General features: G+C 37.8%; 1 protein-coding gene across 1 annotated transcript in view; it reads right to left on the reverse strand.

Annotated features, from left to right (window-relative positions):
• Nucleotides 1-17,174, reverse strand: part of SGK1 (serum/glucocorticoid regulated kinase 1) — a 110,223-nt gene that overhangs the window by 23,226 nt on the left and 69,823 nt on the right. Inside the window, exon 3 of the mRNA XM_042253494.2 lies at nucleotides 5,140-5,215. Coding sequence (XP_042109428.1) covers nucleotides 5,140-5,215 — 76 coding nt within the window. The remainder of the gene's footprint in view (nucleotides 1-5,139; nucleotides 5,216-17,174) is intronic.

Raw genomic sequence — 17,174 nt, forward strand, 5'->3', positions numbered from 1 at the left:
ATTTTCCGTCTGGGAGAAATTTATACAATAATGAAACTTGCTCTTTAACTTTTGCTTGAATGAAATCTAGACATTTTGAACATCCTAAAGGTAGAACTGCATTTTGTTAAAAGGTGACTTCAAGGAAGAACCCAGGGAGAACATGAAGAAGCTACATTTTCCTACCTGGCAAAAGAGGTGCCCATTAAAATCATGGCCCTGGCAAAAGAAACTTTATTGTTTAACCACTTCATTATCTGACTTCCTCTAAATAAAGACCATTATCTGTGTTGCTAATAATAATACCTGGAAAAACACACATTCCAAAAGTGTCGGGAAACTCATCCTACTTTGAAATTCTCATTTAAGAGGCTGTTACAGGATACTGCAGGTCCAGCGATTGAAAAACAAAGGTGTGCAAAAACAAACAAATCAGGTTTCAAAGCCTAAAAACAAAGATAATAGGAAGGAGCCTAAACTTGTACAGCCTGTTTGTTTTTTGTCAGAACAAATGCTAGGAATGAATGAGAGAGAGGATGAAAGAAGTGTGGTGGGAAGATTATGGCTGGTGAATTTTCCATTTCTTTCCTATAATGAACATATGCTACTACTTTTATATTATGTATTTTTTTTAAAAAAAGCTTTTAAAAAATTACTTTTGTTTCTCCCATCACCATATATGTATATGGCAACTGAGCATACCAGCCCCATCCTCTGGCAATCATGCAAAAAGATATTGAGTATGAAAATTAAGGCCATTTCACCAGATTTCAAGGCAAGCTAACCCTCAGTAATTCCCTACTTCAAAACAAAAGATTTTTAAATTTAACTTCTATTTCTATCAAACCATCTTGATTAGTTATCTTCAACACTGAACTCTACTTGAAGCAGTACATCAAGAGACTGTACATTAGATTAAATGAAAACAAAATACTCTCTGATTATGGGTGGCTTTGAATGGAAATATTCCCTTCACTGATATATATTTTCTGGAGGAAATGATGAAATCATTTCATCACCATTATTTTAGGAACTGGTAAAAGTTACCCTAATAAAGGGTTTCCTTGGTGGCTCAGATGGTAAAAAATCTGCCTGCAATGAGGGAGACCAGGGTTTGATCCCTGGGTTGGGGTGATCCCCTGGAAAAAGAATGGTAACCCTCTCCAGTATTCTTGCCTGGAGAATTCCATGGATGGAGGAGCCTAGGTGAGCTACAGTCCATAGAGTTGCAAAGAGCTGGACACAACTGAGCAACTAACAGACACATACACCCTAATAAAATTCATACCGGAATTAGAATATTGTCTTTGTAAAGAACTCATTTGCAGGCTCATAAATTTGCATGTTGCAGCAGGACAGCTGCAGAGTTGCTTTGGGTTGTGCTTACACTTCACAGAATTGAAGGCATCTAGGAGAAGTTTTAGCTGGGGTACTGGTGTCCTGATAAAGAAAGGGCATACTATGGTGTAGAAGCTACAACTGAAACAATCGCATCCCTCACATTCAAACTCTAACAAAACTACTAATAGACTAGAAGAATGTTTAACTTTCTAAAACTCAGAGATCTACATCTTAAAGAACATTGATTCTAGTCTAGATATATCATAGACAAACTGATAAAAAGCCGAAGATTAAAAGCAAATTAAAGCAGCCTGTGAAAGACAGCGTACTATAATCAGGATAGCAATAATTTAAATCATCACTGACTTCTCATCAGAAACTATAGAGACCAGAGGCCATGGACCAAATCTTCAAAATGATAAAAGGAAAAAAAAAAAAGTCATCTACTCAGAATTTTATACCTAGAAAAAAAAATCCTTTAAGAATTAAATTAAAATATTTTCATTTATAAAGGCATATCATAAAGATAAAAGAAAACTGTGAGATATTGCTAGAGAATCACTGTATCATAAGAAATGCTAAAAGAAGTTTTTCCACGATAAAAAGAAATTATTTACAAGGAAAACTGGATCTTCAAGAAAAAATAAAGAACATCAGAAATAGTAAACATCTTGGAAAATACGAAAAATAGTTTTCCTCTTGTTTTCCTTTAAATCTATTATACTGTAGATTTAATTTCATATGTAGAAGTAATATATATGTGAACCATAATGTAAAGGATGGAACGATGAGTGGGATAGCAAGTTTTCTATAATGGTTTTGAAAACTTATTAATTAATCCTCAGAGCCACCGCTAAGTCAGTAGATGAGTTAATATTGAATTCTAAAAATACTCAAATGATTTTAGAGAACACATAGAAGGAAGAACAGCAAATGAAAAAAAGAAGGAACATGAGGAAAATAAATACTAAGACGGTATAGTTATATCTAACAATTACACTAAGTTAAATGATCCAGCTTACTCCTTGGAAGGAAAGTTATGACCAACCTAGATAGCATATTCAAAAGCAGAGACATTACTTTGCCAACAATGGTCTGTCTAGTCAAGGCTATGGTTTTTCCTGCGGTCATGTATGGATGTGAGAGTTGGATTGTGAAGAAAGCTGAGCGCCGAAGAATTGATGCTTTTGAACTGTGGTGTTGGAGAAGACTCTTTAGAGTCCCTTGGACTGCAAGGAGATCCAACCAGTCCATTCTAAAGGAGATCAGTCCTGGGTGTTCATTGGAAGGACTGATGCTGAAGCTGAAACTCCAGTACTTTGGTCATCTTATGTGAAGAGGTGACTCATTGGAAAAGGCTCTGATGCTGGGAGGGACTGGGGGCAGGAGGAGAAGGGGATGACCGAGGATGAGATGGCTGGATGGCATCACTGACTCGATGGATGTGAGTCTGAGTAAACTCTGGGAGTTAGTGATGGACAGAGAGGCCTGGTGTGCTGCGATTCATGGGGTCGCAAAGAGTCGAGACTGAACTGAACTGAACTGAAGTGGTCCAAACTTTCCAAGTAAAAAGAAGAGATTGTCAGATAATCTTTAAAAGGAAAACCTAACTATATGAGGTCTGTAATAGAAGAACTTTATAAGACACAGATAGGTTGAAAGTAAATGGATAGAAAAGATATATACCATGTGAAAAATAGGCATCAGAAGGCTGACTTGGTTATATTAATGTCAGGAAAAAAAAAAGCAAAAAACTTCAAATGAAGATTTACCAGAGGTAAAGAAGAAAACAATTCATCAGGAAATTATAACAATTATAAAAGTGTATGTGCTTAATGTTAGCACTTCAAAATAGGTAAAGCAAAAATTGACTGAATTTTGAGAAGGAAAAGATCATTCTACCACTACAAGTAGAGATTTTAATATCCATGTCTCAGTAACTTGATAACTACCTCCCCCCACCAAAGCACCAGACATAGACCTCAGTCTCAGAATTGATTATTGGAAAGGATCTTTATTAGATGACCTGCTACTACAGAAGGGATACTCTCTTTGTAACCCTGCTGCTAACAATTTTCAGAGTTTCTAAGGTGATTAGTTCTGAATGATTCCTATCACCATTTCTGTACATGTCCTGCATTCATTTTTCTTGTAACATAATTTCTTCATCTCCAAAAAGTGCCTGAGCATCATTTTCTGGATCTGGCCTGTAAAGATTCTCTTCTCATCTCATTCTCTTTACTTAAGAATCATTTACATTTTAATTGTAATGTTTTGCTCTATATAGCTTCTTTACAACGTAAGTGCTGTAGATCTTAACAGCAGTATTAGCCAGTGGACGGTTTGTTTATTTTGTGGCTGTACTACCACTAATGGACTGCAATGATGGCATAAACAGGCCAATTCACTTTCATGCTTTTTCATCATTCTTCAAAAGACATAAAAAAAGACAGAACATCTTTTTTGACAGATTAAACTGATAACAAGTTTAGACTATAAGCCTGGTCTTTGGGGGAAAAAAAAAAGGCGGCACAGTGTTTTTCGCTCTCCTCTTCAACCCCTCCCGCTTTTGCAAATAGGCATGGTCTTTGACAATCTTTTATAAATAAAAGATTAAAGCACCAATTTAGCTCATGCTGCTTCTCAAAGGAGAGCTACTTCTTCCTAGGGAGAGTAATACAGAACTGAGCATGCAGGCTCTCCATCCTACCACCAGCCCCGGCGTTCTCTGCTCATCAGCTTTGGATGTCAGCTACTCTCTTTCAGCACCTGATCTCATCTCTCACACAATGGGGTGTAAGGACAGGCTGCCCCTCCTATTTCACAGGGTTGGCCCAAACCGTGAATTGGATTTTTGCACGCATACTTTGTAAAACCAGGAGACCTAATACAAGTAGTCGGTGTCTCCACTGTTCTCCATTTAATTAGACCCTATTTAAATAGAGAAGGTGAAAGCTCTAGCATCACTGTCTTAATTATTTTGCTTCTTTCTCATTTCTAGTGTCATTACTTCATGTCATTAGGCCTCACGGCTCAACGTGTTTGTGAAAAAGAATGAAAAAGCGTTTTCAATTTCCAGTAAAAGCACACTCTACCTTTGGTCGGAGTGCAGTTTTTAATTATACAACAGAAGCATATTCCCCAAACTCAGAAAGTGGCAGTCCTCTGATTCTGATTAGATTTATACTTAAGGATTGATAGCACAAGTCATATCTGCCCTCCACTGAGTATATGACTTGCCTTAGGGTTTTTAATGGGCTTCCCTTGTGGCTCAGCTGGTAAAGAATATGATTGTAATGAGGGAGACCTGGGTTCGATCCCTGGGTTGGGAAGATCCCCTGGAGAAGGGAAGGGCTACCCACTCCAGTATTCTGGCCTAGAGAATTCCATCGACTGTATAGTCCATGGGATCACAGAGAGTTGGACATGACTGAGCAACTTTCACTTTCACTTAGGGTTTTTAAAACCTTTCTTCACCCTGGAAGAGACACTGGAACCTGTGTATTTGCCCACCTTATCCTATTTCTCTGTCCTCTACTCCATGAAATAGACTCACTGCTTTGTTCCCTCAACACTTGGATTCACATAATTCATAAGCTGTATTTAATGGTATACATGCTTTAGATATTGAAAAAGAAGAGATTTACAAAGGGACTTATAAAAACGTACATTGTGAAGTACATTCTAGTGTTGCACTAGGTATAATGAAAAAAGCAAGCAAAGCCAAAATTTTTCCTCAAACCTTGTCTTTGTGTAGAGTTATTACTAGAGCATGCTTCCTGTAAAGCATAGGGCCAGAATGTATTTTTCCAAAAATACCTGAGTCATCATTAGTCCAGAAGGTTCTTGGGTCAGGCTTGGTCAGGATGTTGGTGTGATTACTTGGCTCTTTCACCTTGAAAACATAAGGAGGAAAGAAGTGATGTGAAAAACTGGCTTCACTGTTTCAGGCCTATAGAACAATGGGCAAGATTCCAAGGTTGAACTTTGCACATACAGCACATCTCTGCCCTTATTAAGGTGACCTACCCTCCTGGTTCGGCCAGGACTATGCTCCTTGTAGCACTGAAAGCCTCAAATGCTGGCAAACCCTTCAGTCCTGGACAAACGGGAATGGATGGTGACCCCAGACCTGATGCGGTTTCACTGCCAAAGTGCATGGGAACTGGAGTTCCTCTCCCACTTTCTCCCTCTTCCTGTGCCTTTTGTGATATGCAAACTGCACGCCTGGATGCAAAAGTCCCTCCCCACCATGATTAGCAAGCTTATCTATGTAATGTATATTCTTATATTACATAAAAAACATTTTGGACTTCTATATAATAGAGATGGTACTTTCAGTATATATGCTTGGGAAAACACATAATAAGGAAGAGCTACTTTTAATCCAGTTGCACTTTAAAATGAATTCTTATTTTATCATTATAACAGAATCTGTATTTTAAAATAGTAGCACATGCATATATGCAACATATATTATTTATTTAACCTAAAGACTGCCTAATGCACATTCAACTAATAAATTTTTACAATAAACACCAGAGAACTGCAGACCTGCAATAATCATTTTATTTACTTTTTGTGTGTGTGTATGCATGATTTTATGATTGTGATGTTTAGCTTTCAAACATATTTTCAATTGGGGAAATACAAATCTTAGTGTTAAAGTGGAAGTTACATTTATATATATATATGTTGCAATGTGATGCTTTGATTCCTGTGAAAATTCCCTAGTATTTATTATTTAAAGGATAAATTTCTTCCATTCCAGCAATAGTCAAAGTACTCTCAAGATACTCAAAATACACCTTCTATTGCAGCAAGACTGTCACTAACTATATTGTTTGGTTCTGTTGGCATTTTCTTTCCAGAGCAAGTCTTTATTGAAGAAGGAAGCGGTGTGTTCATTTACAACTTGGCACAAACTCTTTCTCCTGTTCTGAATTGCCATCAGGGGATGTGTAGAAATCAGGATCTCAAAGGCTTCTTTGCATCTGCCACATTCACTGCAGAATGACTCACAATAGCCAAGAGGTAGAAACAATCTAAATGCTTATAGACAGATGAATGGATAAAGAAAATGTAGTATATACATACAATGGAATATTATTCTGACTTAGAAGGAAATCCTGCCATATGCAGTGACATGAATGAAACTTCAAGACACCATGCTATGTGAGATAAGCCCGACACAGAACAAATAATGCATGATACCACTTACTAGAGGCATCAGTAGTGAAACATGTAAAAGCAGAAAGTAGAATGTTGGTTGCCAGGGTCCGGGGGAAGGGGAAATAGGGAGCTGCCCTATCACGTGTATAAAGTTGCAGTTATATAAGAAGATTAAGTTTTAGAGATCTGCCTAACAACATTGTGACTATGGTTAACGTTACTGTATTTCACACAAAAATTTGTTAAGAGGGTAGACTTCATATTGTGTTCTTACCCCCACCCACAACAAAAACATCTACTAATAAAATCATCATCCTATGTCTGTTAGTGTATCAGGTATACACACAAAATATTTCATACATAAGTACGTAAGTGGTCTACATTTTATTAATGGAATTTTCTGGTAATGTTGTTGCTGTTCAGTGGCTCCTGTGTGTCTGACTCTTTGCGACCCCATGAACTGCAGCACACCAGTCTTCCCTGTCATTCACTATCTCCCACAGCTTGCTCAAACTCATGTCCATCAAGTCAGTGATGCTATCCAGGCATCTCATCCTCTGTCGTCCCCTTCTCCTCCCGTCTTCAATCTTTCTCAGCATCAGGGTCTTTTCCAATGAGTCAGGTGGCCAAAGTACTGGAGTTGCAGATTTAGCATCCGTCCTTCCAATGAATATTCAGAGTTGATTTCCTCTAGGGTTGACTGGTTTGATCTCCTTGCTGTGCAAGGGATTCTCAATAGTCTTCTCCAAAACCACAGTTTGAAAGCATCATTTCTTTAGTGCTCAGCCTTCTTTATGGTCCAACTCTCACATCCATACATGGCTACTGGAAAAACCATAACTTTGACTAGATGGACCTTGGTCGGCAAAGTAACGTCTCTGGTAATGTAGTACATTTTTAATTGATAGGAACGATAATTTTAGAAGTCAAATTGTGGTGAAAATTATCTTTAAAATTTAAATCTTAAGGGGGAAGAAAAGAATATGCAGATCAGCAGCATTCCATGGATAACATTTTGAGCAGCAAAGCAAAAACCCTCCTCAAACTTCACTAAACAGCTCCAGTCTAAATTCCTTCAAAGGAATTACACCTTCCACTGAATTATTTCTCCCTTTGTTAGAAAATTCTTTACAAGTTGAACTGAAATCTGGATACCTGAAAATTTTTTCACTGGTTCTAGCTCACTCCTGAGTTACATAGAAGAGATCTACTCTCTCTTTGATAATATAATACCTAGAATATTGGAAAATGGATAATATTTTTCACGTTAACCTTCCCTTCTCAGGTTAGCTGATGCTCTTTCCTTCCAATGTTCCACATGGAATGGTTTTAAGTCTCTTTTTTGAGATCACTCTACTCCAGAATAAATCCTCTCGGGTCTGTGAGCTAATTCCTTAGGAGCTCTCAGGCCAGGGCCAGATAATAGCCCCAGAATCAAGGAACTGGTTTTGAGGAACAACTTGGGAAGGACTACAAGCATTATTTCCGAATGTGAGTAATTAAAATTTTTCCCAAGAACCTGTAGATTGAAAGTACTGTGAAAGTAAAGAATGATACTTCTTTACTTGAAAGGTTCTAGTTGATTTTATAACTATGGACCCATTAGGGAAAACTGCCATGAACGACCATTCTTTCTGCATTCGGCTCTAATTGTGGTGTATGTATCAGACATCATTCCTTGAAATCTCATTTACTTATGAATAATTCTTTATCACTTTTTGTTGGAAAAATCTTCTATATTATTGAAGTTGCTTCTGTTAAACTCAGAGTTATCAAGAATGCCTCCTTGCTCTTTGTGTAAGAAGAACATGCTATTTTTCATGATTCCCAAGCACCAAAGTGCCCACAGCAAGGTATCTATAGAGTTCATGGAGTATATTTTTAGCACAAGTTTACACAAATTCATTCATAATTATATAAACTGCAATTGTTTGTAAGTTATGCTCTGAAACTGATTCCCATAGTTTTAGATACTTCACAGAATGAGAAAAGTCTATATCAGAAGTCAGTCCTGCTGATTCTTCACAAGACCTTTCATAAGTGGCTGAAGTAGTGATAAATCTACAGTAGGCTCTTTGGTTTTTTTCCTTCTTTCCCATCTTAGGTTATATGACGTTCAAAAGTAAGCAAGAAAACTTTATATCCAGAGAAATGAAATTTTTCTTCTCAAATTGCTGTTGTAAGGCTTTGGAAATGTCCCTTGGACACTACCACAGGATGTAAAACCATCCTGCAAACATTAATTTTGAATTCAGTTCTGTGTATCTGGGAGGAAGAAAACCCTTCCTTGATCTTTTCTCTTGGATGGGTTTATTACATTCAAAGCATATTTATTAATCATTTATTTAAATCCCAGATGCAACCCTGATGTTTATAAGGACACAAAGGAAACTTGACCATTTGGATTTTATGTTCTGATTTGGGAACAGCATATAGATAACCACAAAATCATATGCAGCCTGATATTAAGTACCTCCAAACCCAATGTGAAGAATGTGGCATAGTTATTAAAACTGGTCAGTTTAAAGGAGGAAGCAACAGTGTGGGCAAAGCTGTCAAACAAGGCTTCAATGATGAAGATTTGACATGCTTTCAAACTAGTGACAAGACTTCCCTGGTGATCCAATGGTTAAGACTCTGTGTTTCCACTGCAGGAGGCATATATTTGATTCCTGGTTGGGGAACTAAGATTCTGTGAGCCATGTGGCATGACCAAAAAAAAAAAAAAAAATTACTGAAAATATTTGGATTGGTGGGGAGGCAGTAGGAAAGTGTACAAATTGGCAGAACCATACAAAGGCGTGGAAGCACGATTTAACAAGGTGTGTCTTAGCAACTGTTGGTTGAACAATTTCATGGGAGTAGAAGGCTCCTGGGAGAAATGATTGGAGACTAAGTGGAAGCCAGATAGTGGAAGGCTTTGAATGTCAATGAGTCCTTCACCCTGAGGAAATTCAAGAGCCTTGGCAGTTTGTGTGAGAGGCCAGAGTTAGAAAAGACCCAAACTGAGGAGATTAGGGGGCTGCTGTACCATCAGAGGGTAGTGGGTGGCAGCAAGTTAGGAATAGGGACTGTGGGTATGGAAAGGAAGGGATGGTTGTGAAGGGGGACTGGGATCATTTGGGAAGGCTCGATAAGAGGCTAAACATGAGGGAAGGAGGAGCCCAAAACATTCCAGAACTTCGGAACTTGGTGACCAGGAGGATGGTCAAATGTGGTCTCAGCTGTCCACAGTCGCTGGCAGCTAAAGGGACCGTTTGCACTGGGTTTAAGCTAGCATGCATGGCAGGTTTGCCAAGCCCCGGTGGTCCCCTGTGTATGTGCTGGGTCTTCAGTCCTCCTAGGAGCACTTGCTCTGTCTCTAATTTGCTCAGACTACACCCCCTTTGGGTGTCTAGTGGTAAGGTTTCAACTTACATAGTCATGGGCAGGTAGGTTCTCTGGCTTCCACCCCTGGGCTACAATCCTCCACCTCACACAGGGCAGGATTAGAATCCACTCACACTGTTTCACTACAGCAAACATCCCACAGTCCAGCAGATCTGGTATTACTAACCTCCACCCTCATAAAGATGACAGTCTGGACAAGGACAGTAGAAGTCTGATCAAGAGCTTGGTCGAGGAATCTCATCACAGTTTCTTTTTTCTATTTAATTATTTAATTATTTATTTTTGGCTTCTCTGGGTCTTCATTGCTGTGCTCAGGTTTTCTCTAATTCCTGCGAGTGGGGGCTTCTCTCTACTTGTGGTGTGCAGGCTTCTCATTGCAGTTGCTTCTTTTGTTGCAAAACATGGGCTCTAGGGCATGTGGGCTTCTGTACAGTTGTAGCATTCAGGCTGTAGGGCATGAGATCAATAGTTGTGCTGCATAGCTTAAGTTAGTGACAGATTGAGGGCTGGAGTCCACGCCTCCACTGTCACATTTCAGTGGAGAACTGATACAGGTTTCTTAAAACTTAGATCTAACTTTTGAAATTAATTTAATTATCCACTTCATTCAATAAATATTTGTGGATAACCAATTGGATAGTAGGTACAATAATATGAGCCACAAGCACAGATGGGTAATGGATGTGTTCCTGTCCTCATGGAACTTATTTTCTAACGCTGGTGATTGAGATGAGCATGATGGAGGTAACAAACAAGATGAAACCAGTAGGGAGTACAGCAATATATGATCATTTGGGGTGCTTTAGGGTAGTCCATTTTCTTACATATTTTTTTAATAATATTGCCAGAATAAACAGTAACACATCTGCAATTATGAGTTAAAACACAAAGGAAAATAGGCACACTGAGTTGGTTTGACTGGAATCCAGGTCAAACCTTTATAAATTCTATACCAAAGCAAATAATTAAATTCATAAGTAAAAATTATTTGGGGTCATGGTGTTTGTAGATTGTGCCTAGCTCTGAAAAGGCAATCAATACATGTTTATTGACTGTGCCATTGATTTCAGTTCAGTTCAGTTCAGTCGTTCAGTTGTGTCCGACTCTTTGTGACCCCATGGACTGTAGCAGGTCAGGCCTTCCTGTCCGTCACCAACTCCTGGAGTTTACTCAAACTCATGTCCATTGAGTTGGTGATGCCATTCAACCATCTCATCCTCTGTTGTCCCCTTCTCGTCCCACCTTCAATTTTTCCCAGCATCAGGGTCTTTCAAATGAGTCAGTTCTTCGCATCAGGTGGCTAAAGTACTGGAGTTTCAGCTTCAGCATCAGTCTTTCCAATGAATATTCAGGACTGATTTCCTTTAGGATGAACTGGTTGGATCTCCTTGCAGTCCAAGGAACTCTCAAGAGTCTTCTCCAACACCACAGTTCAAAAGCATCAATTCTTCGGCGCTCAGCTTTCTCTATAGTCCAGTTCTCACATCCATACATGACTACTGGGAAAACCATAGCCTTGACTAGACGGACGTTTGTTGGCAAAGTAATGTCTCTGCTTTTGAATATACTATCTAGGTTGGTCATAACTTTTCTTCCAAGAAGTAAGCATCTTTTAATTTCATAGCAGCAGTCACCACCTGCAGTGATTTTGGAGCCCCCCAAAATAAAGTCTGACACTGTTTCCACTGTTTCCCCATCTATTTCCCATGAAGTGATGGGACCGGATGCCATGATCTTTGTTTTCTGAATGTTGAGCTTTAAGCCAACTTTTTCACTCTCCACTTTCACTTTCATCAAGAGGCTTTTTAGTTCCTCTTCACTTTCTGCCATAAGGGTGGTGTCATCTGCATATCTGAGGTTATTGATATTTCTCCTGGCAATCTTGATTCCAGCTTGTGTTTCTTCCAGTCCAGCATTTCTCATGATGTACTCTGCATAGAAGTTAAATAAGCAGGGTAACAATATACAGCCTCCCTTCTGAATTCTTAGTGTTGGGGGAATGAAATGATTTAGAGTAGGGTCAACTCAGAGTAGCTGATGTTCCCATAAATAATTAGGAGTAAAAGAAACTGTTCACCAGCCCAGGCTGATCTGATATTTAGTTTTTGACACTGTCATCCAAACCTTTTTTTTTTTTTTTCATAAAAATGCAGAAAATTGTGTAGGCTATACTCCATTACTGAATATATTTGTTGGAAAAATTATTAATGAATGGCTTTCATCTTTCAGATTATTGTCTGTGATAATAACACACTATGTGGCTTGGAAAGAGTAATCTTCAAAACTGTCTGTATAGATTCAGACTCCATCTGATAAATCATCTGGATTTGTCCATGACTGATCCATGTCTAGTCCTTGATTAGATTTCTTTCCTCCATCTAAGCACATGCTTTCCAGTGGTTTCAGTCATGGAGGAACTTAAAAAATAAACACCAGTGTCAGGGCCGCAGGCCAAGAAGAGAGGAGACTAAAGTGTCAGTATAATTTTAAGCTCCCCAGGGATCTCTAACATGCTTAAACCAACTTCAACCAAACAGAAATAACATGGATTAAGTGTATTTATCTACTGGGTATAGGGAAGAAACTAAATATGATTATTTCAAGGTCATTGTACATTCTAAAGGTAACATAAAGGATGACCCCCAGACTGAAGTTAAACGATGAACAAACATCCACACCTAGGCTTTCTGGGGAAAACAAATGTTTTGAATATCTCATTGCAAATGAAAATATATTTCTTAGTAATTTTCTCCTTGAGCTTACCTCCGAAAAGGTACTTGACAGGAGGGGAAGAAAAAATAGAAATTTGGATCTAGACTTTGTGTAAGGTTCTAGGAGAAATATTTCTACTGCTTCTCTATACAGAAGCTATGTCAAATTCAAGGCCAATATGATTATAATTTGCTCTGTGCTATAACTCTTAATGTTTAATTTTCTTTTAATAAAAAAGTCTGATATTCAATTCTCTAGTAACACTTTAACCATAGAATCTAAATTGTCAAATGCAATTGCCAACAAATGCACAGTTTATTTTTTTTTCCTCTGTGAACGGAACTAGACACCTTCATTTAAGTGCCCACTGTTTTTCTCATGCAGTGGACTAACTGTACAGTATTTAATGGTCCACAGGTCTAAAAATATTTCTTATATGCTTTGGCTTACATACACTGCTTCTGCAAAAACAGTTAATAATCTTGCCCTCCCATGAGTCCAGAATGTTAATTTTTTACAGAGGTTCCCAGATGTGCTGGAAGACTCACTCACAGCAGATCCGGCCAACATTATTTTTTTTTTTCAGCTCTCATTTGACCTTTCTTGTATCTGATATGAAACACATGTTAAAAACAATACCTGACAATTATGAAATACAGTTTTTGCATAAGCAAAACCACCATAAATACATCTTTTACAAAGTTTTGAATGGCAGAGATAGAAGGTTTTCATTGCAAAACTGTGTTAACGTTTAGCCAAGTTAATCATACATCTTGACAATGATTCTTTATCCCACATCTCTTTGGTATTCAGTGGGTAGGTCATTAGGCCTATGGAGAAATAAGTAGGAGAATGTCCAGGGAATGAAAAACATCTATATAACATGTGGAGAAGTGGATAGTTTTACTGAGTACTGAATTTCAACTTTAAGAGATGCAAAGTTCTGATCCCAGCCAGATCACTTGAGCTCTAACTTCTGGGAAGTAAGCAGAATAACAGTGTGCGTCTGAGTATTCCAAGGAGATCCTGCATGAGTTGTTTCCCTTTGCAGGCATTCCACAGGCAGCTTTACTTTTACCTTTTCTTTCTGTCTATGTTTTCTTTTCCATTTATTCTTCAGTGGGCTCTAGGAAATCCTTACATGAATTGAGTTCATATTTTATCATTCCTTATAGAGATCCTATAATATTTATGAAATATAATTGTGGATCCAGAGTTTGGCCAAGGGTCAAAAAGACATTCCAGATTTTTAAAGGCAAGAGACTACTATTGAAGAAGCAATAGTGCTACCCTTAGCTATCTTAAAAGGGAAGTAAAGGTTACTACAATCTGGTATTGAAATTTTCCTTAACTTAGAATATCAAGCATTTCAAGTCAGTTTATTTCAGTATAATAATTACTAAAAAAATAAAAAATATGGACTGTTTACAATGGACCAGGCACATGAATTACCTCATTACTCAGTTTAGCCTCAGAACAACCTCTGGGTATTCTTGTCTTTTTTGCAGGAAAGAACATAGTATGGCCAAGCTAAACTTCAAAACTTTATCTAGGAAGGTGTCATCAGCCAAATGGTAGAGCATGTACCTCTAAGCTCCTGATCCTGACAGAAACATCAAAAAGTAAACAAAAATTATCAACTAAATTTGTTAAAACTCTGGAAAACAGTCAAAGGTTTATAATCAAAAACAATAAAAAAGGGAGAGGGAGCAAGTTAAAAATTTTAAAAAAGCTTTGTAATGTTTTCAGCTGCCTGTACTCCACCCCCACCCCAGTTTAGTGACAATCTTGAAGAGCTGGAACTCCCCCACCCCCACAACCCACATTCTTAGTCCTTATTCTCAGGTGGTATGTTGGTTGCTGAGTGTATATCCCTTGGAACTTGTCTGGGAGTTATGTAAGGGCTGAAGCAAAGCGATAATTACCCATCCAGTTCAGAAAAATGGCAGATATTGCTGGAAAACCTTGTAAGGAGATAAATAAGCTGTAGCTTTCCAGGACAAAAGACTACAGTTAAACCAAAGGAGGAAACGCATTGTGTTCAATGTGTTTCACATACACTAACTTGCTTTATGCTTACAGCATCCTTATGAGAAAGGTATTATTATCACTACCCTCACTTTACAGATGAGGAAACTGAGGTACCTTGGAAAAGGTAAAATTTTCAAGCCCATTTTAAATTTATCAAGCCCATTTTAACTGTTATACCACACTGCCTCCAAATATATAGGTAGTTGAAGTCAAATGACTTATAACTATTACACATGAGTATATTAATAAAATCTTATTCGAAAATTTGCATTTTTTTTAATTAGGGCTTTATATCTCCCTTTTTAAGCTGTTTGAAAGAGAAGAACAAATGAAATTCATTCTCAGTAGCATCAGTGTTCACTTTCTTCAAAGATGATATAAAATATATTATGGTTTCAATCATTAGTTTGTTGTGGAGAGATAAAGATGACATTTGTTTTACCCTAAAAAAAATCAATATTGAATAGTCATTGAAAGGACTGATGCTGAAGCTGAAGCTCCAATACTTTGGCCACCTGATGCAAAAAGCTGACTCACTGGAAAAGACCCTGATGCTGGGAAAGATTGAAGGCCAAAGGAGAAGGGGGCAGCAGAGGATTAGATGATTAGATAACATCACTGACTCAACGGACATGAATCTGAGCAAACTCCAGGAGACAGTGGAGGACAGAGGAGCCTGCTGTGCTGCAGTCCACGAGGGTATGAAGACTGGACATGACTTAGTGACTGAACAACAAAAAAGCTGATACCTGTTCACAAAGTAATCCTAAAAAATTAAGCAAGGATAAGTCTCTATTTATAGAAAATAGAAACAAAAAGGGAGAGAGAGGAAGCAAAACAAAGCACAAAAAGTATACTTCCTGAATAAAAAGGAGTTTTTCTGTTGCTGTTACTTATAATTTAGATTTTACTAGGTTATAAGCTCTGTAGAAAAAAGACTGTTCTGAATTATTCACGAGTTTCCAGGGCTATAGAATTGCATACTAGCATCAAACTTAGTAGGCAATCAATTGATAACTTCATATATAAAGGAATGGTAAACTGTGGTTTTACTTTTAAATAGATCTTATTACTCAGTTTTGCTCAAAACAGAATTGTGTCCTAGGCAAATAGATACAAGTAATTGCTCATGTTACTTTATTTTCTGTGTATCCCAAGGTTTCCCATGGTAAATTCCAAACACTCTTTACAAACAGAAGGAAAATTCAGCACTTATACCTGCTGTGGTTGGTTGCTACAAATCACTGGAGTCACGGAAGAGAGAGACTGAGGGGTAGATTTATGACAAGCCTTGGTTTCATGTATACTGTGGTTGTCAGTTACCTTGACTTGGTCCCTAAACTCTCTCTTATGTTTTCTGTTGAGTATTCTAACCTAACAAGAGTAAACCTGTAGCTGGACTTCCCTGGAGGAGCCGTGGTTTTGATTCCATGCTTCTACTAAACAGGGAGTGTGGGTTCAATGTTCAGTCCTGTTTGGGGAACTAATGTCCCACATGCTGTGTGGTGTGGCCAAAAAATATTTTAAAAATATTAAGAAACAAAGAAGAGGAAACCTATAGCATTCAAGTGCATAAAGAAAAATGAATTGGAACGGTCTGCTACATCAAAATCTGCTAAAGTCACTCCACTTTCTTACATTTACTCTATGACCATTTATATTGATCACATATGCTTAGTTTTTTAAAAGCAATAGAAAAATAGTCTGTCTGGATATTCACAAAAGTGATCCATTTCTTAACTAAGTTGATTATTAAGGGGAAGGATTACTCCTGATTATCTGTCCCAAATCCTACACCACGAACTGTTTCTCATGGGTCTTCCAGAAAAGGTCTGGGCATATGGACACAAATATATATTTGCAATGATGGCTTCTGTGTGTGAGTGCATGTGTGTGTACCTGCATGCTTACACATACATCTCTAAATTTTGCTCCCTGTCGAAAAGAGCAAGAATGGGGCCTTAGGGTCAGAAATGGGGAAATCAAATAAAAAGGAAAAGGTTTGCTTAGAACCTTTGCAATTCTTTCCAGACTCGACACTTCTTTCACCAGTATTTTGTTTCCTAGCTTAAGCCACTAAGAAGTCTGTACACAAAAAGGCATTTAGTTCAGGGCATAAGAGTATGGTGTGATAATTAACAGAATCTGACCTTGCATTAAAACTGCTGAGTAAGGCTGGAAGAAAGTCATTCAGAACACATTGGTTTATGTAACTCTCCTTGAGATGAATTAGACTTTAGCTTTTGAAGTTATGGAAAATCTGCCTCAAGGATTACTCAAGTAGATTATAATTGAAGACCATGCACTGGTTTATCACCACACTCCTCAGATAATTCAAGCTATTCATTGGAAAGCTTAGTGGAAAATGCCTGCTCAAATATTTTCGATAAAACTTATTTGAGTCTTTCCCATGTAAGAAGACAAGTTTAGCAATGATGGTATTTGGTTAGAATATTCATGTTTCAAAAGATAATTGTTTTCATAATAATATTCAGATTAATTTCTAATGGCAATATTTAATGCTGGCAAGGGTTTAGAAAGACTAGTAT

The sequence above is a fragment of the Ovis aries genome, chromosome 8 (assembly GCF_016772045.2).
Source record: "Ovis aries strain OAR_USU_Benz2616 breed Rambouillet chromosome 8, ARS-UI_Ramb_v3.0, whole genome shotgun sequence".
Classification (NCBI taxonomy): Eukaryota; Metazoa; Chordata; class Mammalia; order Artiodactyla; family Bovidae; genus Ovis; species Ovis aries.